At 38.8% G+C, this 22,541-nt stretch overlaps 7 protein-coding genes across 10 annotated transcripts in view; 4 read left to right on the top strand and 3 right to left on the bottom strand.

Moving 5' to 3' along the window:
* The window catches only part of LOC108600272 (SCY1-like protein 2), a 47,260-nt gene extending 43,156 nt beyond the window's left edge, over positions 1-4,104 (bottom strand). Inside the window, exon 1 of the mRNA XM_033293884.1 lies at positions 4,022-4,104. The gene's annotated coding sequence lies outside the window, so the exon portion shown is untranslated. The remainder of the gene's footprint in view (positions 1-4,021) is intronic.
* Positions 4,105-5,501: 1,397 nt separating this feature from the next.
* On the top strand, positions 5,502-6,185 carry LOC108597982. The gene has a single exon (XM_017984599.1). It carries the CDS (start codon positions 5,502-5,504, stop codon positions 6,183-6,185), a length of 684 nt encoding a protein of 227 aa, XP_017840088.1.
* Positions 6,186-9,347: 3,162 nt separating this feature from the next.
* LOC108598434 (nuclear distribution protein nudE homolog) lies at positions 9,348-12,589 on the bottom strand. 2 transcript variants are annotated; one of them, XM_017985064.1, is made up of 6 exons: positions 12,476-12,585; positions 11,708-12,136; positions 11,372-11,645; positions 11,072-11,311; positions 10,590-10,681; positions 9,348-10,026 (listed from the first exon to the last, which is right to left on the bottom strand). In XM_017985064.1, the coding sequence occupies exons 2-6, from the start codon at positions 11,939-11,941 to the stop codon at positions 9,964-9,966; spliced, it is 903 nt and encodes a 300-aa protein (XP_017840553.1). In that variant the 5' UTR covers positions 11,942-12,136; positions 12,476-12,585; the 3' UTR covers positions 9,348-9,963. The 2 variants fall into 2 exon arrangements, with proteins under 2 accessions (XP_017840553.1, XP_017840552.1); XM_017985063.2 differs by lacking the exon at positions 9,348-10,026 and adding an exon at positions 10,157-10,447 and having other exon boundaries at positions 12,476-12,589.
* Positions 12,590-13,423: 834 nt separating this feature from the next.
* LOC108598481 (type 2 phosphatidylinositol 4,5-bisphosphate 4-phosphatase) lies at positions 13,424-16,892 on the top strand. Of its 3 annotated transcripts, XM_017985134.1 has the most exons (7): positions 13,438-13,492; positions 13,601-13,697; positions 13,831-14,132; positions 15,156-15,331; positions 15,388-15,597; positions 15,666-15,830; positions 15,893-16,892. In XM_017985134.1, exons 3-7 carry the CDS (start codon positions 13,955-13,957, stop codon positions 16,007-16,009), a joined length of 846 nt encoding a protein of 281 aa, XP_017840623.1. In that variant the 5' UTR covers positions 13,438-13,492; positions 13,601-13,697; positions 13,831-13,954; the 3' UTR covers positions 16,010-16,892. The 3 variants fall into 3 exon arrangements, with proteins under 3 accessions (XP_017840624.1, XP_017840623.1, XP_017840622.1); XM_017985135.1 differs by lacking the exon at positions 13,601-13,697 and having other exon boundaries at positions 13,424-13,492; XM_017985133.2 differs by lacking the exon at positions 13,438-13,492 and having other exon boundaries at positions 13,504-13,697.
* Positions 16,893-17,291: 399 nt separating this feature from the next.
* On the top strand, positions 17,292-17,923 carry LOC108600655 (protein Hezron). The gene is made up of 3 exons (XM_017988352.1): positions 17,292-17,513; positions 17,570-17,638; positions 17,701-17,923. The coding sequence occupies exons 1-3, from the start codon at positions 17,322-17,324 to the stop codon at positions 17,815-17,817; spliced, it is 378 nt and encodes a 125-aa protein (XP_017843841.1). The 5' UTR covers positions 17,292-17,321; the 3' UTR covers positions 17,818-17,923.
* Positions 17,924-18,019: 96 nt separating this feature from the next.
* Positions 18,020-18,611, top strand: LOC108600657. The gene is made up of 3 exons (XM_017988353.2): positions 18,020-18,177; positions 18,235-18,371; positions 18,425-18,611. The coding sequence occupies exons 1-3, from the start codon at positions 18,106-18,108 to the stop codon at positions 18,567-18,569; spliced, it is 354 nt and encodes a 117-aa protein (XP_017843842.1). The 5' UTR covers positions 18,020-18,105; the 3' UTR covers positions 18,570-18,611.
* Positions 18,612-18,675: 64 nt separating this feature from the next.
* Positions 18,676-22,328, bottom strand: LOC108600654 (calpain-B). The gene is made up of 2 exons (XM_017988351.2): positions 20,871-22,328; positions 18,676-20,818 (listed from the first exon to the last, which is right to left on the bottom strand). Exons 1-2 carry the CDS (start codon positions 22,099-22,101, stop codon positions 19,257-19,259), a joined length of 2,793 nt encoding a protein of 930 aa, XP_017843840.1. The 5' UTR covers positions 22,102-22,328; the 3' UTR covers positions 18,676-19,256.
* Positions 22,329-22,541: the final 213 nt, after the last annotated feature.

The following is a 22,541-nucleotide window of genomic DNA, read 5'->3' as shown; positions in this document are numbered from 1 at the left end:
CCTTTAGCAAAACTTTTTTGTAAATATAAATATATATTTTTTGCTACCGTGCCCTTTTTTTCTTACTATATCTGTGTGTGTGTGTGTGTGATTTAGCCGGCGTGATTGTTGCTGTTGTTGTAGTTCTTGTCAGACAGGCAAATCAACAAAATTATGATAAACAGCTGCAGGTATAGGCAAAAGCCCAAGAAAATTTATGAAAAACCAATCGAAAAAATGACCAAGTCAAGTCTTAGCCTGGCTCTAAGGCTTTAAGCCGCATTTAAAGCGCCTTACAGCGGCCAAAATATAAAAATCGAAACGTAAATCAACTAAAATATTTGCACACGTTTTACAGACGTTTGATCTTTCCCATTTCGTTTGCCCTTTTTTGTTTCTGTTTCGAAACTGTTGCTCTGTTGTTTGTCTTGTTATTAACGCTGTCACACATGTGAGCAGCGGCACCGCCAACTAACTGACAGCTCGCCGTTTTCCCCCATGGCAACGCCTTTCCCCCTTGGCTCAAGTTGACGCTTTGGGGTATTGGCGCATTTATCAGTAAAAACTTCTGCACATTCATCAAGCGTTTAGCCTTATTTTAGCACAGGTAAGAGCAAAAAAAAAGAAGAAAAAAAAAGTGAACGCGCAAATATTTGCATATTTTATATTTTCTTTATCTGCATTCCCAAACAATATGTAGATGCTGGTTATCGATTTTTTTTTTTTTTGCTTCTTTTCTGACTCTTTTGATGGGCATGTGCGCTTTTTACATATAAAATACTCTTCAAAGCTTCGATTAACATGCAAACAATTTTTAAAATAAAAATAAGAGATAATATTTACATAGCTCCCCAAAGACGAGCATGTGTATTATAGTAATATACTAAACTAAAGCTAAAGCCTGTTTATTTAATCTGCAGTTTTAGCACAAAGTTAAAGCAATTAAAGCTTTGATGGTTTAAGTATAAAACAAAGGGTTAAGCCATCTCCAACTGTTAACATACAAATTGTTGAAAAATTGCAAAGCGAACTTCTAATTATAAAAACTATTTCGATGTAAGTAATGTGGAATATAAAATTATATAAATGGCTTTGTCTATTTTGAAAATCATTATTGAAAGTCCAAGAAATTATTTATGCTGTGTTGAGAAATGGCTTATAGAGATTTGAAGTCTCCATTTAAAGTGTTGCTTAGCGTCTTAGTCTTATTTTCGTGCCTGGCTGCTTGTTAGCAAATTTTATAGTGCTTATTATTTTTTTGCACAATAATGTTTGCTTTTCAATTTGTAGCCATACATTAGCAGCACCTACACATTTATGGCTACAATAACAACAGCAACCCGCCATAGCAAAATATATAAAGCAAAAAGTCAAAGCTTGTCATCATAAGCATACTACACAATTTAGTACGAACAGCAAAACGCGTAGGAGTACATTCGACTATAAATAGCAGAGCAGAGCAGAGCACTAAACAAAACGCAGAGAAGAGAAGTGTGTGGGGGAGGCGTAGTTAGCTCATAGCCTTTGGCTGTAGAGCATTGGCAAAAGTACAAAAGTTGCAGCCTTTAGTGCTCGTAATGCAATCAATAAAAAAATTTTGCAACAAGCAAATCACATCAAAACAAATCAATAAACAAAAAGCCTTTAGAGCAGCCACAGAGCAGCAGCCACTGGGCAATTAAACTTTATTTAGCAAACAATAAACTAATTAGTTTTTGCCAGAGTGTGGCCTCGAGTATAATGTTCAATGTACAGTACAAAATACGTACTTAAAGTCAAATTGAATGCAAAGCATTTTAACTGGAATATTTGTTGTTATTGTTGTTGCTGTATCGATTACTTATAACAACCCCTCACAGGCTATTGTTACGAAAATAACACAGATGCTTCGCATTAAACGCTGAACAACACACCGACAAGTTTTGTCGAAGCGAAAAGCTTAAATTGCTTTAAAATTAATCATAAGCCATAAATAATAATAGTTGGCCAGCCATGTAAGCGCCGAGTGTTGAAACATTTATAGACTTAACAGTGTTTTACATAAATTTACATACTAAGCTGGCACACACACACACACACACACACTGCATTGAGTCTGAGGTTTGCCTACGCAATTAGTATGATTGATGGGTTAAATTGTTGCAAAGCTTAGCTTTGTCTATAGTATTTTGTAATAACATTTCAATTTCACAGCTTTATGCTTTTGTGTTGTGTAAATAAATTAGCAAATTATGCACGATAATAAATTGGATATTCTGCGCAAAGTAAATGTGGCCAGGTGTCTTATTATATGGCATGTGAAATGAAATACTTGCATTAAAATTGTACGCCCACGCTCAAAAGTAGGCAATACAATTTTTAAAGCCTAAAGTGCATTCGAGCTTATGTTAATTTATATTGAAGAGAATAATAAAAAAATGTTAATCGAAAAATTGATCAAGTATGCTGTAATTTATATTTATGCATATAAATTTGATTTCACTCAATGCATGGCATGATTCATGAGTAAATTTGTATGATAATTTGCTTATTTACGGCTAACGAGCATAAAGGCTTGAGTTCGCTGCTAATTAGACGTGACAAGTTGCTGGGAAAAAAACGCACTGCAAGTTGAACCCCATAACGCATTAAGCGCCAATAATATTTAGCTGGAATTGAAAAAAAAAACACCCACACACATATAAAAACTATGCCACAAAGTAATTCAAAGCGCGTAGCATAAAATGCTGAGCTTAACACAAGGCTATACAGAGGAGCAGTGAGTGTGTGTGTGTCCGATTGTTTGTGTGTGTGTATGCATTACAAAATGTATTACGAAAATATGAAATGCGTGTATACAAAATGCTTGCTTTGCGCATAGAGCCAGACGAACTGAGCGGGGGCGGACTATGAATAGGGAGCGCAGGCATTGAAGCATTTTATAATATGCGCAAAAGGTATATGTGTATGTGTATATGTGTGTGTGCAGCAAAGTACACATATTGAAAGCATAAATAAATCCTTAAGCAGAAATTGTAAATGTCGGATTAAGTGTCGCACAGCTGTGTGTACGTTCGTTCGTTCATTTTCCAGGGCACTCAGCAACAACACTTGGTATGAAAACTTAATATGTTATTTAAAGTTTTGCAAATTAAATGGGTCAGAAACTAGCTTTGAGCAACTGCATTGCTTTATTGTCTGAAAACTTGAGCACCTTATGAGCTTAACGTGGCGCTCAAATTTGCCAGAATGTAATAAATACTGCAGTTGCCTTACATAAAACAAGCAGCAGCCGCCACATATTGTTGCATAGTAAGCATTGCTTGGGGCTGTTGCAAATTGCAAACTGCAGCTTCACCATAATGATGATTGATTGATGATTAAGCATAAAACAAAATTGAATTGTAAAGCAAATTTGCAGTCAAAGCATTTATAAGCATTTCTACTAAAAGTAGTAGAAAAGTTGTTAGTTACGAGAATTTGATGTTTCAAAAGCATTAAATGCAAAGATTGAGATAAACCCACTGCATCCAATAAATTTGTATTTCAACTGCTGTTTCAGATTTAAATATAAAATTAACTTATATTTTTGATGATGTTGTTACTAAAAACTATAAACTATAAAATAATTTGAATAAGACAAGCACTTAAAATTGATTTACAACAATAAAATTTGATAGCATTTTTATATTGAAAATAAATTCACAGCGCATGTTACAATGAAATTTCAGCAACAGGCAGCAGGCATAAATAAATCCCTAAGCTGAAATTGTAAATGTCGGATTAAGTGTATCAGTTGTAGGTGTGTGTGTGCGTGTGTGTGTGTTAGCTAGTTGGAAATAAAAGTTAATGCCGTGTCAGCAACAATCGTTGTTGTTGCTGCTGCTGCTGTTGTTGTTGTTGTCGCAAGTGCTACCCCGATAATAATTACTAGCAACATTGTAAGCCTCTTAGCAGACAGATTTACAAGCAAGCCAGTTAAGTGGCACTTGAACAACAAGGCAAGGCACATGGCAAATGGCAGTTGCCTTCACTTAAACACTTTACAGCAACTTGTACTTACATGCAACAATTGCCAGCTAATATATTAATATATATATAAGTGAGCAACACTCGCGTTACGCGTTAAGCAAACTTTTTTTTTTTGATTTGCTTTTATTAACTTTAATCGGTGGCAGTGTTGCACGTGCAGACGCTGTCAAGTCCCCTAGCAGACTAAAACTACAGCATACATGAATTTTTTGTGTTTCGAGTTTTTAGCTAACGCTGCTGCTGCTACGACTCTTATGCTTTTTTTTTTGACAATTTTGTAACTGAAGTTCGGCTAAAACGAAGTCAAAGCCTTATTGTGGGTGGGCGTGGGGCTTTAACTGTTGCGCATCGCGGCCAAAAGGGAAATTTCAGTGTGTGTGCCCCTTTTGTGCAGGGGCAAGGCTTACAGTGGGGTAAAGCCGTAACAACAGCAACAGTTTGTTGGCATCAGGGTCAACACTAATGACAACCATCATCATCAACAACATCAACATCATCATCATCATCGTCAGCAGTGTATGCGTATCAATAGTTAAGCAGAAAAACACGCAAAAATAAAAATAAAAACAGGCATAGGCGGCAGCTCGGAGCTCGCAGCTTTGTCAATGTCACTCTATGTTATGTATAGCGAATGATTTGGGTGGTTGTGTGGTGCCAACAGCAACTAGTGGTCGCCTCGTATTACAACAACTACATTATGAATGTGCACAAACAAATTTGTTTATGCCTAATTGGACTACGCTTACAAGCCGCATTCAACCATGGCCAACAACCAGACGCCTACTTGTAGCCAAACACCCACTCAGTCACCCACCCACCCACCAACTGCTCCTGCTGCTGCTGCTGCTGCTGTGTGTGGCCTGTTGTCATAAAATAACATCAAATTTTTTGCATTTTCATTGCCTTGCATGTTACCCTATAGTTATGGCCCTAATAAAAAGAGTTTATTAAGTTGTTGCAAGAGCTGCACTTAGCTTGAGTTGAGCTGTTGCTACACATCCCACAAAAATGTTTCAAATTTATGCCCCAAGCAAAAAAAAAAACAGAAGCCTCAAGAGATTCATTGGCTACTCATATTTATTAGGTCAAATAAATTGCTCAATTCAGGGCTATGTTTACCACTAATTGAAGCTACTGTTGCTTAAAATGCGCACTGCTCATGATAACTAACACTTATTCTTCGGAATTTGCATATTTTTTTAAAACAGAACTGAAGATAACACAACTGATTGTGATTTTTGCTTGTGACTTACTAATTTATATGCATATGGATTAAAATGTTTGCCTCTCTCTTTGTGTTGTTCTATTTTTGCACATTATTAATAAAAACAAACAATATTGTTTCACGTGCCAGTTGCTATGTATTAGATACTAAAATTAAGTCAAAAAACTTGTCGAATTAGTTTAATACATTTGCATAAATTATATTATTTTGATATAAAAGCTAAACGATTTCGACAAAAAATGCAAAACAAACAAATCAGTAGCAAAACGTCGCTGTTAGTTGCAACATGTTGGGCACTAAAGATGGCATCAGCATACGCTATATGCAGCTGGAGGATTATCCAAGCGTAAAGCTCTTTATGCGTGACAATTATTGGAGCAATGGTGAGCCCTTGTCCGCAGCCGCACCCGCACCCGCACCCGCTGACATTGAGCTGCAGAAATGCAATGAGCAGCTACGCGATGAATATTATTTGAAAACAATTGCTCAAGGCTTTAGCATATTGGCATTGGATGAGCAGGGGCAAATAGTTGGACAGCAGTTGGCTGAAGCTGTAGGCCCAAATTATTTGGATATATATCGGAAATGCCACAGTTTGGAGCAAAACTATTATGTGGCCATGCGCAAATTGTTGCATCATACGCTGAAGGAATCGCAAATCTTTGAGCGCTATGCCGGCTACAAAATGCTGTACACGCGAGCCAGTGCGGTCAGGAGTGACATGCGTGGCCAGGGCCTGGGCAAACGTCTGTTGGCCACCACCATTGAGATTGCCAAGCAGCATAATTTCGAGCTACTGGCATCGGCTTGCTCCAGTTATTATTCGGCAAAGCTGCGTCTAAGCTTGGGCATGCAGTGCATCTATGCATTGGCCTACAAGGACTACAAAGATGAGCAGGGCGTGGTGCCTTTTCAGCCGTCTGAGCCGCACACACATTCGCAAGTGTTTGTATTGCAACTTAAATTATAAACAAAACAAAAACCAAGACTGTTCAGCTTACAATATAAATATTTAAACAATATTTTATATAGTGCTAAACTTTATGCGTCTAGCGTCTCACGCAAAGGTTGTAATGTTTTTGTGGCGCCACAATGTGCACATAAAAAGTTGTAGCCACCAGCTCGTTTTAGTGTATAATTTATAAGTCCAACGACAGTCTCATCAAAAAAAAAAAAAAAAAAAAAAAAACCGGCAGCAGAGGAAAGTTCAAGGTGCAACTTGTAGACTTTCGCAATTAATGAAAGTGCTTGCCACACAGACAGACACAATTTGCGTTGGCTCTGGCGCATTGTGGCAGCTAATTGAAAGCAACTGTAAATCAAACTGCATTAAAAACCCAATGAAACGTAACCAAAAAGGATTTATCGACTCGAGCCAATGCAATTTAATTAAATCTCTCTAATGTCCGCACTTGAGCTGTGTGGCAAGTGTAACTAATTAATAGTCAATGTGCAACACTTTGATGCTGCAGCTAATCAAATAAATGCCAAATGACAGTTGCTCTTGGCGTGTGTATTTGTATGTGTGTGTGTGTGTGTGTGTGGGTGGTAAAGTGTTGAAAGGTTTTTCGTTGCTTGGAACATTAAAGAAAATTATGCCGTTTATTATTGCAACGGTAACCAAAAATATACCCAAAGGCAAGCTGGCGAGCTGCTTTCCTTTTGCCATGTTGTTATTTACTTTATTGCTGCCTTTTGCCTTGTATCTCTCACAACACATACACACCCACACACACACACGCACAGTTATAGGCAAACTCATTACGAAAAATGAGCGTCCTGCGGCGTTCAAACAAAGCAAAAGTCCCAAAGCGTACCGTAGGTAGCATGTTTTTTTCACCTGTCTCGTCTGCCAATCTTGTGTTTATGTGTTTATGCCAAAAATCACACATACACACACACACACACAGACACACTTAGCAACAGGCATAGCACATATACTGGCGTTTATATGAAGCTACCACCCATATATCGATTTTGTTTGATGTTTAGTCGCTCTGGCCATAATGGCACAGGACAAGTACAAATCCAGGATGAATAGCCGACGCCCTTAGGGCGCTGACACAGTCGCATTCCCATCCTCAATCAGCGAAATGCTTCCGCTTACGTTAAACACCCGGATGCTTATATCAAATAAATTTAAATTGTGCCAAATAAATTATATATCATTTAAATAATAGAAAAAAAATATGCGAAATATTTTGCATATAAGCTAATATTGCCAAATATTGCAAACAATTTCAAAATGATTAATTACACTTAAAAAAAGCCGTGACTAGCATTGAAACTTTGCATAAAATTGCATCTAAGCCTATAGAGATGTATTAATCTTATGAATTATAGAATATTCACTCAATATATTTATAACGAAGCTTAGGTTAGTGTAGCTTAACCTATTTAGAAGTTCAACAGCATGTAATCCGCAAATGGGTTCTCTTACTTTACAACACTAAAAATCTAAACATAAACTCGAACATAAACACATACTACTGATTAGGCAACAATTAAACTTAACAAGCTGCTTAGAAAGTTTATTATAATATAAAAAACTTTTGAGTGTGAATGTCGTTGTCAGCAAAACAATAAAAAGCTTAAAGCCGCTCTTGGGCCACCCTGTATATAAAGATTTTGACAGCTTGAGAAACTTTGCCGTCACAGTTATACGAGCTGTTTATCTCACAATTCGTTTTGTTTTTATGCGTAAACAATTGCGTTATGCTGAAAATATAAAAACATATATGTACTTACCTTACATACATCAATATTTATGCTGCTGCTCCTGCTTATGTTTATTTATAGCCTTGCTCAGTTAATTAGTTGCTTCAGCTTTTGTATTCCTTTTGTTGTTGGCTGTTCATTAAAGGAGCGCGCAGCACTCAAATTCTTTAAATTGCTTTTGTAAAGGCGTACACACACACACACGCACACACGCACTCACTCCCGCACGCACACATGAGGCCTGGCTTTGTGTCTGTGCTTTATTTTGAAATGGCAGTTGCATTGTGCTATTCCCAAATCCGCTTATCTGCTGCTGCTGCTGCTGCTGCTGCGACGCTCAGCGCTTCACATATCCAAGTTGAAAAATAAACAATGCACTCAGCAACCAAAACCAACAACAACAAGTGAACAATGCTTGTCTGCCTGCGGGCTACGTGAGCGGGACTACGCGTGTATGTATGATAAAAGTTGTGCTTTGGCGCTGATTTTTTTTTTTTTGAGCTCAGGCCGTGGCCGTCACTGCTTGCTGTTTATGAAAAATATTCGCTTTCAATGCCAACGCTTGCTGCGCACTTAAATACCAAAGCACTTTCATTAGCTTAGCAGCCAGCCGCAAGGTCAACACCAAAAGAACAAAAGCAGCAGCTTCACTTTTTACTTTACAGCATAATTTCCCTGGAGTAGCACAGCATGTGCTAAAAATATCCCCTACACAAATTTCCCCTCACACAGGGTCCCACTGAAAAAGCTGCAGCAGTGAGCTTTTAGACATGCTACAAAGAAAGAGAAAGAGTGTGGGTGTCAGTCCGCTTGTCCTTGGCATAGCCACTGACGCAGTGAGAAAGAGAGAGAGAGAGAAAGAATTTGAGCGAGAGCGCGCGCAAGCCTTTTGCTTCATTTACACAAATATTTTGCTAATTAATTATTTATTGCACATGAGAGCAACTAATAACGCTTTGACGTTGATATGCGGCTGCGGATGTGGCTAAGAAAAATGCGACTGCACTTGACGTTGAAATATCAAAGCTAAATTTCTTTTATGTTTACAACTAATCATCTCTTTATTTATTATTTAGCGTGTAGTTTTTTGTAGCTTATCGGGCGTTTGTCTATACATGTACAAATTTATAATAAACTTTATGTGATATATATTATTAACAGATTTCGTTTGCACTTATGCATGTTTTATATTCGCTTTTAAAAATATAAACTGATAAATGTGTGTGTGTGTGTGTATATATATATATTATATAGATTTAACTAAATTGTTTCGATTTTCGACTGATTCACAGTTGCAGCGGGCGATTAAGTGGGCGGGATGGCAACAACTGAACAACGTTCTTAGTCGCTTTGTCTTTCTATATTATATGCTACGAGTATTTGTTGCTTATTATTGTTTTTAGGGCGCTAATACTTGCTTATAAATCTAGTGCTTGCTTGCAACATTGCAACAATTTCACAAAAACTTAATAAATTTAATAGAAATTAATAATGAAAGCAACACCAAAATGTATGCTACATGTTTTTAAGCGAAATTTCTGTCAAATTGCAATCAAACACAAGATTTAATAATACATATGTATGTATATCTACTACATAGACTCGTATATCCATAACTCCTTTAAATATACATGTACATACAATTCAAGAAATGTTGCTGCTGCCAAATTAGTTTGTTTTGCACTTAAACATAAATCTTAATCTATTACATTATTCAGCATACATACATATATAATCAGTTAATAAGGCAATTGTGTGCTTATAATGTGTGTGGGCGTTCATTAAGTAATATAATTAATTTTTACAAGTCATTTAAATGAAAATAAATAAAACGTTGGGCAGCCGGGTAAAGGTTTGTAAAACTAATAGCTAACTAAATTAAGAAAGAAAAAAACTGCAACTGATTTGTTTTCTTTTTGTTTGCTGTCTGCTGTTTGTTTTGTTCAGATGCCGCATGTCTGCTAATCCGCCTCCAGGGACAGTTGACAGCCATGTCCAGATGCAATCCCAGCTAGCAGTGGAGCTGCTTGTCATTGGCGTGGTTGTATAGGCGGCGCATGTTCGCGATAAGACTTCAACTTCGTTTCCATGGTCTACAAAAGACAATCAGAATTTGTAATTCACATAAAATAAGCAACAAAATGTTGAGTTGATTAAATTTAAATTTTGTATTTATTAACCAAAAAGTAATTAATAAATGCAGGCGCCAAAGAAACAAAACGGAAAGCTGTTAAGCAATTTACAAAAATAAATTAAAATAAATGCAGCTCAGTTGACAGGCTCAATATCCTGCGAGCTGCGCAGGCGCTCAGCAAAGCGTTTAAAAATATTTGTGCCCAAGCTGCCACGACGCAATTGCTCATCGGTTGAGCTATCGGTGCTGCTGCTGGGCGTCGTTGTAGCGACGTTGCTGTTGCTGCTGCCAAAGGCGCGACGAAAGAGACTAGCATCGCTGCCTGGCGCACACAGGCAACGAAACTTTTGACAAACAGGACATAACAAGGCCTTGTCCCACTACAAAAACATATGAACGAAACATTTAAAACGCAACACAACAAAACAACATGCATAAACAAATAAACATAAATTTGAAATTAAACAATTGTGCATTGGCTTGGCAGCTCTGCCGTTTACATGCTTGTTTATCGGGACTTACGTTCAGTTTTCTTAACATATCGGCCACAATGTTTAGTGCCGTGGTGCGGGAGCTGGCATTCATAGCATTGCCATTGATAAGGTTCTCGGGATCTGCAAAGGAACACAAAACACAGCACACAGGTTAGTTAATGGATAAACAATTTGGTTAACTTATTTAAGTCTACAAACAAAACACACACAAATGTACAGAAACCTACGATGAATGTCGCAATTGTATAAAATAGTTCGCTTACATTTAATATTTTGTGTACAAATAAACAAGAAAAAAAACACATTTAGTAAAAGCAAAGCAAAAGAAAATAAACTTAATTATACTAGCTGACATTTTTCTATTCAATTTGTGTGTCTTGTGTGCAGGATGAGTGGTGAACAGTTAATTTCAATTTGTTGTGGTTGATTTGTTAACACGACATGATTTAGACTTTGATTTTGTGAATTTAAAAGCGCGTTTCGTTTGCTTGAATGAGTGCAGTATCTTACTTTTAAGCGAATGTTGATTATATTCGTTTCTATTAACTAAACTGCCATTGAGCGCATTAACGCTAATGCTGTTAGCCTTTGCTGTGGCATTGTCATGTTGCAGCAGCATGTCGCCATTGGTCACAATGCCATTGGGCAGCGATGTTGAGGAATTCATGGAACTATTGCCGCTGGCAGGAGCTGTGGTAGTACCATTGCCAGGCGTATAACGTGACTTGACATTCAACTCCTGTTTGAGATCTGCAAACGGCAGTGAAAGTTGTCAATTGTTTAAACACTAGTTAAAGCAGCAGCACTTACCCCGCGTCTCATCCATCAGTCGTTGTAGTTTCTCCTGTAGCACTTCCTTTTCATCGACCTCCATCTCAAGTAGCGCATTTTTTTCATAGGCTTTGTCCAACATCTTTTCAAAGTCGACTATGCTCTCATTGAGTATGCGATGTGCCCGCTCTAGATCGTCGTTTTTCTGTTCTAGCTGTCGCAGATAATCCTTCATGGTGTCGCGCTCCTTTCTCACTTGCTCTAGCTGTTTTTCCTGATTTGACATCTCAATGCCATGTGAGTCCAGCTTAAGCTGTAAACAACAAACCACATTATCGATGAGGTCATGAATCTATAATTTTTACGCATACTCACCTTCAGTGAATCGTTTTCTTTCTCTAATGTGTTTAGCTTTGCTCTGAGATCTTTGATTATACTCTGTTTTTGCTCCAGAGTTGCGTCCATTTCGGCTTCCATTTCTCGTGACTGTTCGACATATTCATCGTACTCCTGTTTCACATCTGTCCACTCTTTGTGATACTGTTTTGAGCGCTCTTTCCAATATCTGCACTCATCTTCAACGCTGTTGAATATTGGTGGGGCCTCCATTGTAGAACCTTTTGTGTTGTTTTCTAATCGGTGGTCAAACTATGTTTGAGAAATGTTCGTTCGTTTGTCGTCTGCTTAACTTCCCTATTCTAAACAAATTCGTTTTTGATTGGCCTGCTTGTCGAGTAGTTTACTCTCTTTTGTTTTAAACGAAAATGCCAAAACACAGTTGTTGCGCTCGAGAGTGAGTGTGATCTAAAAGTAATGGTGAAAATGTGAAAAATCAATTAGTAAACAGGTGTTCTCAGCACTGTCATTGTTTTCTTTTTGTTGCTGTTGTTGTTGTTGTTGTCGCTAGATAAACATTGGTGCGCATCGCTGACGTCGCCGCGTTTCCCGTACCTAAGCCAACAGCAACAAAAACAACAGTAACAACAACAGCTAGTCACAAATACGACGAAGTTTCCAATACAACAACGCGCAGTAGCAGCACAAAAATGAAATCATCACACTTTTCACACGTCTATTCCGCATCAGTAAAGCAATATATGGTTGCTATATTAATTTTTATCAGATTGCACACGCATTACTTACTTTTTGACTACATTAACTTTGGCTTATTTACATAAAAACCGCATATAAATAGTATTGCAAGTAAAAATTGACACACTCCAAAATAGGGTTGTTGTTCAGGGTTGACAAGCATGGCATTTTTGCTTCCAAAGCGGTCTTGCTTTATTTAGCTGTTATAGCGCTTTTTCGCTTGCTCCATAGAATTTATCTACACAATTATTAAACAATTCTCTTAGATTTTGACTTAAATGTCAATGGAATTGGTATTTGATTATAATTTCAGTATCATCTACAAAGTATCGCAATTAATTTGAATTTATACACGATGCATGCGATACCAACAGTGTTGGAAACTACGCAGTAATGCAGTTGCAATTCAAAAACAAATTGTAGGCTCTTAACTTATTTCTTTATTTTAGGAAGTACTCTTATAGATAGTCTTATTACGCGGTCTACGTTTGCGAATCTTTTTAATTACTATAAGATCTGTTTTATTCAGTGGGCGACCATTAAATGTAAGGGATCTGTTTGCTGCATCATCACTACTGCTATCAGATGATATGTGGAGATCAGAATCTTCATCGCAAACTGAACTATCATCAATTACTTGGGGGTCGATCATAGTTATATCTCGAGCTGAACTTGAAGGTGGGCAAATGGAATTTACATCTTCTTCGCCTTCACAGAAGATTCGTATAGGCAGCGCATTATAGGAATAACTATGAGTAAACTGGCGCTGTCGAGATTTTCGTTTTAAGCTCATAGACTGATTGATTTGTTGTGTTTCTGCATCACTATCGCTGGAGGTATGATTTTGTCCTTCGTCGACTGTTTGTGTTGAATCTTTACCGTTATTATTGGCCATTTTGGTAATTGTTCGCAAAATAAACTTAAATAACTCATGTTAAGTCCATCGATACTATTTTAAAGTAACATCGGGCGTCCGCCACATTTTATTGTTCTCAACAGCGACAGCTCTGGAAGATTACAGTGCTGCACAACGTGCGCTGAGCAGCAGTGCAATTTCAACAAAATAAGGTAAAATATAGCACACAAAAACGCATACGAACTTTAAACAAATAGCACTATTGTGCTTAAAAATATTTTTGTGATTTGGCGAATTGTTTTAATGCTATTTTAATTAAGGCGTTGCTGGCCCAGAATTGTAAAATTGATTATTGCGGCGCATGCCGAAGTGTGGAGGATTCAACAGCGAACAAGTAAAAGAAGGGGAAAAAACAATGTAGGTGTAGGAAAAAGAAAAACAAGTAAATGAAACAAACAAAGAAGAAAACGCGATCCATTCTTGAGCAACTATAAATGTGCAAATTTAGCAAACTTTTAATCCATAAGCGTTGCTGCTTTTTTAATTGCAGTTAAAGCATTTGCGTTGCGGAGTACCAGAAGCGGCAGAAACAACAACAAGAACAACGATAATTGCAAATTTGGGTGCATTATTAACGGCAGTTGCTTTTTGTGCAGATAAAAGCTTCGCTCGCTATGGCTGATCCTGAAAGGCAAAGCTTAATCAACAACGAAGAGCAAAGCTCTGAAAGACACAGGCTCCTTGGAGGAGCTAGTGTCGTGCCGTATAATGCTGAGGGCGGTGTTATTCCAGCTGGCAGTGCAGCAGGCGATGTAAATCCCGCGAGCAGCGCTGCAGGCGCTAATGATGATGGTATGTATGGTCACCCTAGTACATATGTAAGTGCGTTCAACTCACTAACAATAAGACCTTTGAACACACACCCGTCCGCCCGCATGTGCGTAATATGCCAATGTGGGCATGTCTATAAGTCTTTCTCGGGTTTTGGAAACCCAACAAGTGAGTGCTCCAGTTAGTGGGCGGCGTGATTTAAAGTTAATGTTGACGCCAATGCCCTAGCACACGGCATATATTTAGATTTTTCACACTTTTCCTACACTGAGTCATAACAAAATATGTGGTGAGGGTGTTAAAGGGGGCGCAGCTATGAACTCTGCAAACGCAGAAAGTTTTACTGTAATCTGATGCCGAATTGTATGGTCGTACAATTTGCCAGCAATGACTTTACACTAACCATAGGGGTTCGTTTAACTATGCTAGGCAATTGCTGACAATAGTAAAATTAATAATTCGCGCTTAACTAATTGATTTTATTTGTATCTTAAAATTATCTAAGACTGCACTGCTGTTTTATAGAGTATTTAAACTTCTCCATGGCCAAGTTGTCATGCCCTTATTGTTTTGTTTATGCTTTCATATCACTGTGAGGCGACGCACGTCGGTATACAGCTGTTTAATCAACAGTAACAGCAGCAGCAACAATTTTATGAGTCATGTACTTGGCTTGTCAGGCAGACAACTGCAGCTTCGCACAGGCAGCTGCAGCGTCTTTGTTGCTGCCCAGAACCTGATCATTGCCCATAGCGCCCAATCAAGGCTACAAAATGTGCTATTTATAGCAGCTCTAGACAACAAGTTAGCCTGTTTATGAGCACTCTAAGCCAAGCCCATGGCCTTTGGCTGACACAATTCTTAGGCCAAAACCATTGATACAATCGACCTTATCTGTAGACTGGTGCTCAGAGCATATCAATGTCTGTCTTTGTGGCAGTCTTAATGCAGATGCAACTGCAACCAGATGTACTTATTTTATACCAAAGGTAATTGAGCCTTACAATGTAATTTAAAACCTGTCCACTTTCTCCCATTTTATAGGCAACACGGCACAGTCTGTGCCATTCATTGGACCCGATGAGCTGCCACCGCCATATCAGCAGAGCAGCGGCACTGGCGTGCCCATGGTCACCTGTCGTGTTTGTCAGAACATGATTGATATAACAACCAAGCGTGAGCAACATGTGGTCAAGTGTACTCACTGCAATGAGGCAACTGTAAGTGGCTTAGAATCAAATGTAAAACTTTTACTATTAATTAATTTTAATTGCAGCCCATTAGAAATGCACCGCCTGGCAAAAAGTATGTGCGTTGTCCTTGCAATTGTTTGCTAATCTGCAAGAGCTCGTCGCAGCGCATTGCTTGTCCACGTCCCAATTGCAAGCGTATTATAAATCTGGCTCCAAGTCCAGTAACACCTCCAGTGCCCACCATGCCGGGCATGTGCCGTGTTACTTGCGGTCATTGCTCCGACACATTTTTGGTAACAATCTGAAAGACAGCACATTAGTTTAATTTAGTTTTAATTACTTTATTTGTTGTACTTTGTAGTTCAACACCTTTCACAATGCTCTGGCACGTTGTCCTCACTGCAGAAAAGTGTCGTCGGTGGGTTCGCGTTTCGCCAATAGTCGTGGCGTGCTTTTTGCCATACTTGCACTGGTCTTCCTTTTGGGCAGCATTGGTCTAACTGTTGGCACAATTTCATATGCAGCGGCAAGTAGCATTTACTGAATTGCTTTAGCAGTCAACTAATGTATATTTTTATCTCTATACAGTCTCATGGCGGCATGTATATATTATATATTGCACTGTTTTTCATCGCAGCCTGCATGTTGGCGCGCTCCGTTTATTATTTCCGGCTTAAAGTGAGCGCCATCGATGGACCCATGTAAGATTCTCGCTGCGTTGGCTTTTGGCTAATAAGAAAGAGCATTGTTTTATTTTTATATATCTCTTATATATATATAATACATATATATCATTCCTTTTGATATTAATCGTAACCCCATTATCCATAAACACCAACAACAGCAAACAAGCAGCAACAAATTTCTTCAAATTCTCAATTCACATGCTCCTTTCTCAAGTTTTATATAGTAACAGTAGTCGCGCATCTTTAAGAGATATTTCGTGTTGAATTTAAAACAAAAAAAAACTTAGCTAAATGTGCAACATGAAAAGCCTAGTTAAGACTTGAAGAAGAACAAGAAAAACGCTAAATGCTAAACAAAAATGCTAAATATTTAAATGAAACAAGTGCTAAAAAACAAAAACATAGGCAGTTATTAGACCAAAAGCATATAGACAGACGGACAGACGTTAAAACAATTCAAACTTGCAGCACATTTAATATTTTTATACAAGCAAAAAAAGAAAAGAACTAAGCGCTGTTTTATTAACTACTTATATTTGTAAATTTATACAATCTATGTTAAATTTAATGTTTTGTGTTACTTGTGTCACTTTTGTCCCTACAACTTGTATGCTATTTATTCTCAATGTGCAACGCGCTTAGTATTTTTATTGTTTATAATTTTCTTTCTATGCACTTTTGTTTAAAGTTTAGAAATGTTTTTTTTTCATTAACGGGGCGCTTTCTTTTAGTGCATATTAAACGTACTGTTAACCTAATACGCAGGTCTTGAAGAACAAAGCAACGCTCGTGCAACAACAACAACAATTTCAATAGCAACTGCTAAGAGCAACGTCTAAAATAAATATAATTAATACACAACAACAAAAAAAAAGGAACGGTTTACTTTTGAAATATATATATATACAACATTTATATTTAGTTATATACTTAGCATACATACACATAAACTGTAAATAAAATGAAATAATAAATGATAAAAAAAATGCAAAACGTGTGTTTTTAAAACTTCATGTTCAAAGTTCAAATATAACGATATTCACTTTCAAAACTCATTGTTGCTGCTTTTTAGAGATGGGTCTCCTCCACATCCAGCTGATTATTAAAAGCTGTATACAGAGTATTTGTTTTCGTTATTTAAAATATGTTCAAGAAGTTCCGTGGAATTCTCTTTTATCGATAACTCCAGCGCTTATGGGTAGCACTAAAAACGGATATTTCTAAACTTCACTCTAATTGGCAGCACTTGAACTGTCAAGTAAAAAATTCGCAAGGTTCACTGCGTGCAATAAAAGCAATTGAGTACTTATAAATTATTTAAATAATTTAAAATGTCATATGATCCATTTCCCTTGGGCACCAAATTGCAAGTGGAAACCTGCTTTGGTGACCTGCTAACTGGCGAGGTGGTTACCTATGAGCATAGCGTCAAAATGTTGGTATTGAATATCAGTAAGGAAGACAGCGCTGGTGACAAAAAGCAGAGCAGCACACGCTGCATCGTCAACTTGGACTGGGTTAAGGTATGGCATAAATAATTATAATAGCAACAATAATTGTTTACCAGCATAATTTGCAGGATATTAAGATAATTGAGGAAGCAGTCGAGGATGTGAGCGAGCCGCCAGCGCCTTTAAATTTTCAACATGTGCGTAAGATCAAAAGTTATATTTCTGAGTCACTACTAACGCTAATTAACTCTACTAACAGCTTGATCAACGCTTGCAACGTTCCGTCCTGCAGCGTGAGCGCGAGTTGCGCAGTCGCTCTGAGGAGGCCAACACGCGTGGCAAGCAACACAATCCAACAGCCCGTCGTAGAACTTAAAATAGCAAGCGCCATGACAACTAATAAATCATGCCAAAATACACTCATACGCACATATATATCTATTATATACATATGTACATAGAAACACAGTCGGGGTCTTTGCATTTTGTTTGTCAACAATAACAAAAACGAAATACAATTTTGTTTGTGTATACAAAGCTCATGCGCTTTTTATTATCTTTCTAATAGCAGCTACTTTATATATTATATACATACACAAAATTATATATATGTACAGCTATATCTGTAGCGCAAATTATAATTCTCAAAGCCTAAACAAATACCATGGCTGATGATGATGATAAACCAAAGAAACACACGTTAGATACACTTTTTCATGTGTATTGCAATCACAAGGTATGCGAGCTATCAAGTTATATATATAAGCTATAGAATATATGTTTATTTATATAGGTCATACCCACCGAACTGGAGAATGAGGAGTTCAATAGCATTTTGCTTTCACAACTAGATGCTTGGCTGGAACAGGCTAAGCTAATGCCAAATCCTATAACACGAACTCAAACGGGTCTGATCTATATGCGTTATAAGTAAGCAACATTATTCAGATATACAGCTTTGTATATATATATATATTTTATAGAAAGTGGCGTCTGGAATATGAAGATTTCTTGGAAGTGCTACAAGTGCTTAGTACTGAATCGGAAATCAACTATGATGAATTTAAAGAAACTTTAGTAAATGCGGGTCCACCTACGGGCGCTACGGATATAGTTGTAGTTAAATAATATATGAGTAAATTTTTTGCAAGTTAGTTTTAATTACAAGTGGAAAAATAATACATTTTAAAATAACAATTATCATATATTAACAGATTCATAAAGTAGAGTTTACAAACTGTAAGCTGAGTATTCAAATACAGACAAATATAATAGTTAAAGTTGATAGTTGATTTTATAGCAAACATAGCTCATATGATATGAAGTTTTAACAGCTGCAAAATATTGCACATATATATATAAAATGTTCAAACAATAACAATATTTACTTTATTTATTTACTTTAATGCACTTTTAAATTTGTACTGTCTGCCTCTTTGATATTTGACTATTGACAAAAGCATTAAACGATATAAAAAGCGACCCCTTAGCGAAAAATTATTATACATTAGTCAGCGCACACGTAAACGATATATAGATATATACATATATATATACTATATAGCTGTGCACACAAAGCAGACGGCAAACTATGATTGTTGTTGATTTTCTGGTTTAGCTTAATCATGGAACGTAAGAGCACTTCAAGGTCAATTTAATGCATTTTTATACATATTTCCGTTTAGATAAGGTATAAAATGTATGACGTCATATAAGAACTCTAACAACATTATAAAGTTATTAAGTAATTGTGGCACTTAAGCTTAGTTTTATATAAAAATATTCAATTTGTTGTTCGATTGCGCTTTCACTTATTTAAGAGTAGATCGTGCGCTCCAACCAATCATCCAGATTAAAGAATGCCGTATCGGAATTATCTGTATCTTTCTCACGGAACATTTCAATAAATGTCTTGACCTTTATAGCACACATAAGGAAATCATCAAAGGGCACCGTGCCCTCTCTGGAGCCATAACGATGCGCCAAAGCATTCAGCAAACGATTGTTCAGATGATAGCCCGCCGAGTTGAGTGCGCCACGTAGATGGAAGCCCTCAATGCTGCCACGACGTCTGGTGTCGTACAGCTTGAAGACCGCACGCCACTTGGCAATGTCCGTAAGCAAAGCTTCAAACTCATCAAAGCCCAGACGGCCAGAGCGATCCTTGTCCAGCATGGCGACCATAGAGCGCACAGCATCCTTGGAGAAGCCATCAGTGCCCACCATAACATCGCGCATAGAGTGATCTAAGATGCGCTTCAGCTCCTGCCAGTCCACCTCCTCATCGTCGCCGGCAACGCTATCGAACAGACGACGCAGAGCAATGCGTTGTGGATCATCCTCCTCCTTGGGTGTGGGTGGCGGCAATGCAGGCGCAATGCGATCATCGGTTTCTCCAAAGCCCACCTCATCGTCATTCTCCTCCATGTTGTTCATTGTCTCCGAGAAGACGCGTATAATAAACTCACCCTCCTCATTGGGATCAAAGGTGGAGGGCACAATGAGATAATGGCCAGGTGGCAGCTTGAAGCGTGCGCACACCTCACGCGTATTAATGAAATGCGGTGAACGCGCTACTGAAGCGCGATATTTGAAGAAGCTTAATCCTTGCGGCTTCACCTCCATATCCCGATCGGTCAGATGGTATATAGCAAAGCCTATGGTCAGACAATCGATGCCCACATTGCGCTTGCTGCGACGATTCTTTTGCATCAACGCCACAATCACAGTGCACTTGCCATCATCGTCCTCCTCATCGGGATCTTCGAGTGATATAATGTACTGAGGATTATGCCAGAAGGTCTCCAGAAAGTTGCGGCAGCCGCCAGCAGTTACACCCGATGACCATTCGCCCTCAAACATGGACATTTCCCATTTGCGACGCGAGTTCTGCTCCTGCTCATCTGTCAGCGAATCTGGTGAAAGATTGCAGATTTCCACGCGATCAAAATGATTGAGAAAGTCTTGGAATGACATCCAGAACTCGCCATCACGATCGAAATTCAGGCCAATATCTTCCTTAACATGTTCTGGTATATAACGCCACTCGGGTGAGCTGTCGCTCCAAGGACCACTCCATTCGGCATCATTGCCCCAAGGATTACGCATGCGTATCATAGGTATCTTGCCCTGGCGATTAGGCGTCGATATATCCATCAGGCACACCTTGGTTATGGAGTAAGCATGGCCACGTATTAAACCTTCACGCGTTTCAGCTTCCAATACATTTGGATCGGGCTCCAGCGAGCATCCCATCATGGAGCCACGCTCAGCTGCCTTGGTCATAATGCTGAATAGATTTGGTGGCGCCTCCTTAATATCATACCATTCGGTAACGCCGCCAGTAAAGTCCTCCATGGCCTCGCAAGTGGTGCCGCCTGCAAATCAATTGAGTATTAGTTAAATTTTTCTTTTTGATTGTCCACTTACCCTTTAATGCTTCATAGGAGCCATGCAGCTTGGCATAGGCCTTCTCCAGCAGCGCGCTCCAGAACTCGTTCTTCTCCGTGGAGTGCATATAGATGAGCTCGCCATTCACCGTGGGCAGACGATCGTCAATAACCACCTCCACCCATTTGCCGTATTGCCAGAACTTGAAATGGAATATGCCTGCATAGTTCTCCTGGAAATCCTGATCTGGCGGTATAACACGGAAGAACAGCTTGGCATCTTGTGTTAGATTCGCTGCTGCAGCCAGCAACCAACAGTCGCCTAGCTCGCCCTGCTGCACATCGAAACGCGAGTAGCCCTCGACAAAGAACTGCGGATCGTCCACAATTTCGCTGGGACGCAGCCATTCTATGTATCTATCCGGACGGCGTGAGAACATAAGTGACTCATTGGTTGCTGGAAAATCGGGATCTTCGAAGAGCGTGCCATTGCCTACGCAGGATTGGCGCAGCGTAGAAAAGTCCGCATCCTGCACGCTCTTCTGGCGCGTGCTAGTAGCCTTGCGTCCCATCCAGAACATGTTTTGGTTCTCCGGCACTTTGACACTGGTGAAAGTTAGCTCCTGAATGCCGACCGAAGGTTCCTCTTCTGGTGAAGGCGCACTGGGCTCAGGAGCTGACGGCGCAGGCATAGATGGATAAGCCACAGCCGCTGTTGGCGTTGGCAAAGGCACATAAGGCATAGGCATGCCCATGCCGCCAGCTGAGGGATAAGGAAGTCCAGGAGCACTGGGATAAGGTGCATTGGCACTTGGATACGGTGTAGCACTTGGATACGGCATAGCACTGGGATAAGGAGTGGCACTGGAATAAGGAGTGGCACTTGGGTACGGCATAGCACTGGGATATGGAGAAGGTGCGCCAGGCATTGGCATCGGGGCTAGCGGTGTTGATGGGTAGGGCAAAGGTGCTGACGGCAAATTCGGATATAAACCAGCACCTGCACCTGGATAGGGCGCACTTGGTGATGGTGCTGACCCTGCCATGCCCGAAAATGATGCATTTTGTGCTTGTACCGATTGTTTCACTACATATGGCATACCGCCCACGCACTCCGATGACGGATAGGGCAACGAGGGGTAGAGACCCGATTTGGGTTGGCTTTGCCGACTATTGCTGACTTCATTCTTACTGTAGCCCAGTGCGGCCAAATTGACAAGGCCAATGCCACTGGCATGATAATTTTTTGGATAATTATCAATGCCGTACATGTTGCACAAAAAAAAACTTGTTCTATTTAATTGAATTTATTTATAGTCTTTTGCGTAAATGACGGCGTTTTTGTAAAATTGTTCAATTATTAACTAAAAAGCACTTAATGCGCAGCACGCACGTTAGGCAGTTGGGTGAAAACTGCTGACTCGACTCGGGAAAATATACGTTTCAACTGAGAGAAATATCCAAATTTAACTTTCTCAGTAAAATTATGATTCACAAACGTTAACCCTTGTGCGCCGCAGCATCAAGCATTGTTAAATATTTAGCCAGTAACACTGTTTATAATTTATTAAATGTAATCATTGCTAAATATTAACAATGTTGACTTTATAAAATTTTCAAAAACTTTAGACTTGTCGAAATAACAAAAATAAACAAAATCATATGCTTAAAGGTCAGTGCAGTGTTAAAGCTAGTACGCAGTTGAGCTATC

Source organism: Drosophila busckii, chromosome 3L (assembly GCF_011750605.1).
Source record: "Drosophila busckii strain San Diego stock center, stock number 13000-0081.31 chromosome 3L, ASM1175060v1, whole genome shotgun sequence".
In the NCBI taxonomy this organism is placed as follows: Eukaryota; Metazoa; Arthropoda; class Insecta; order Diptera; family Drosophilidae; genus Drosophila; species Drosophila busckii.
The sequence above is the reverse complement of the archived record's forward strand: the minus strand, read 5'-3'. Positions and strand labels throughout refer to the sequence as shown.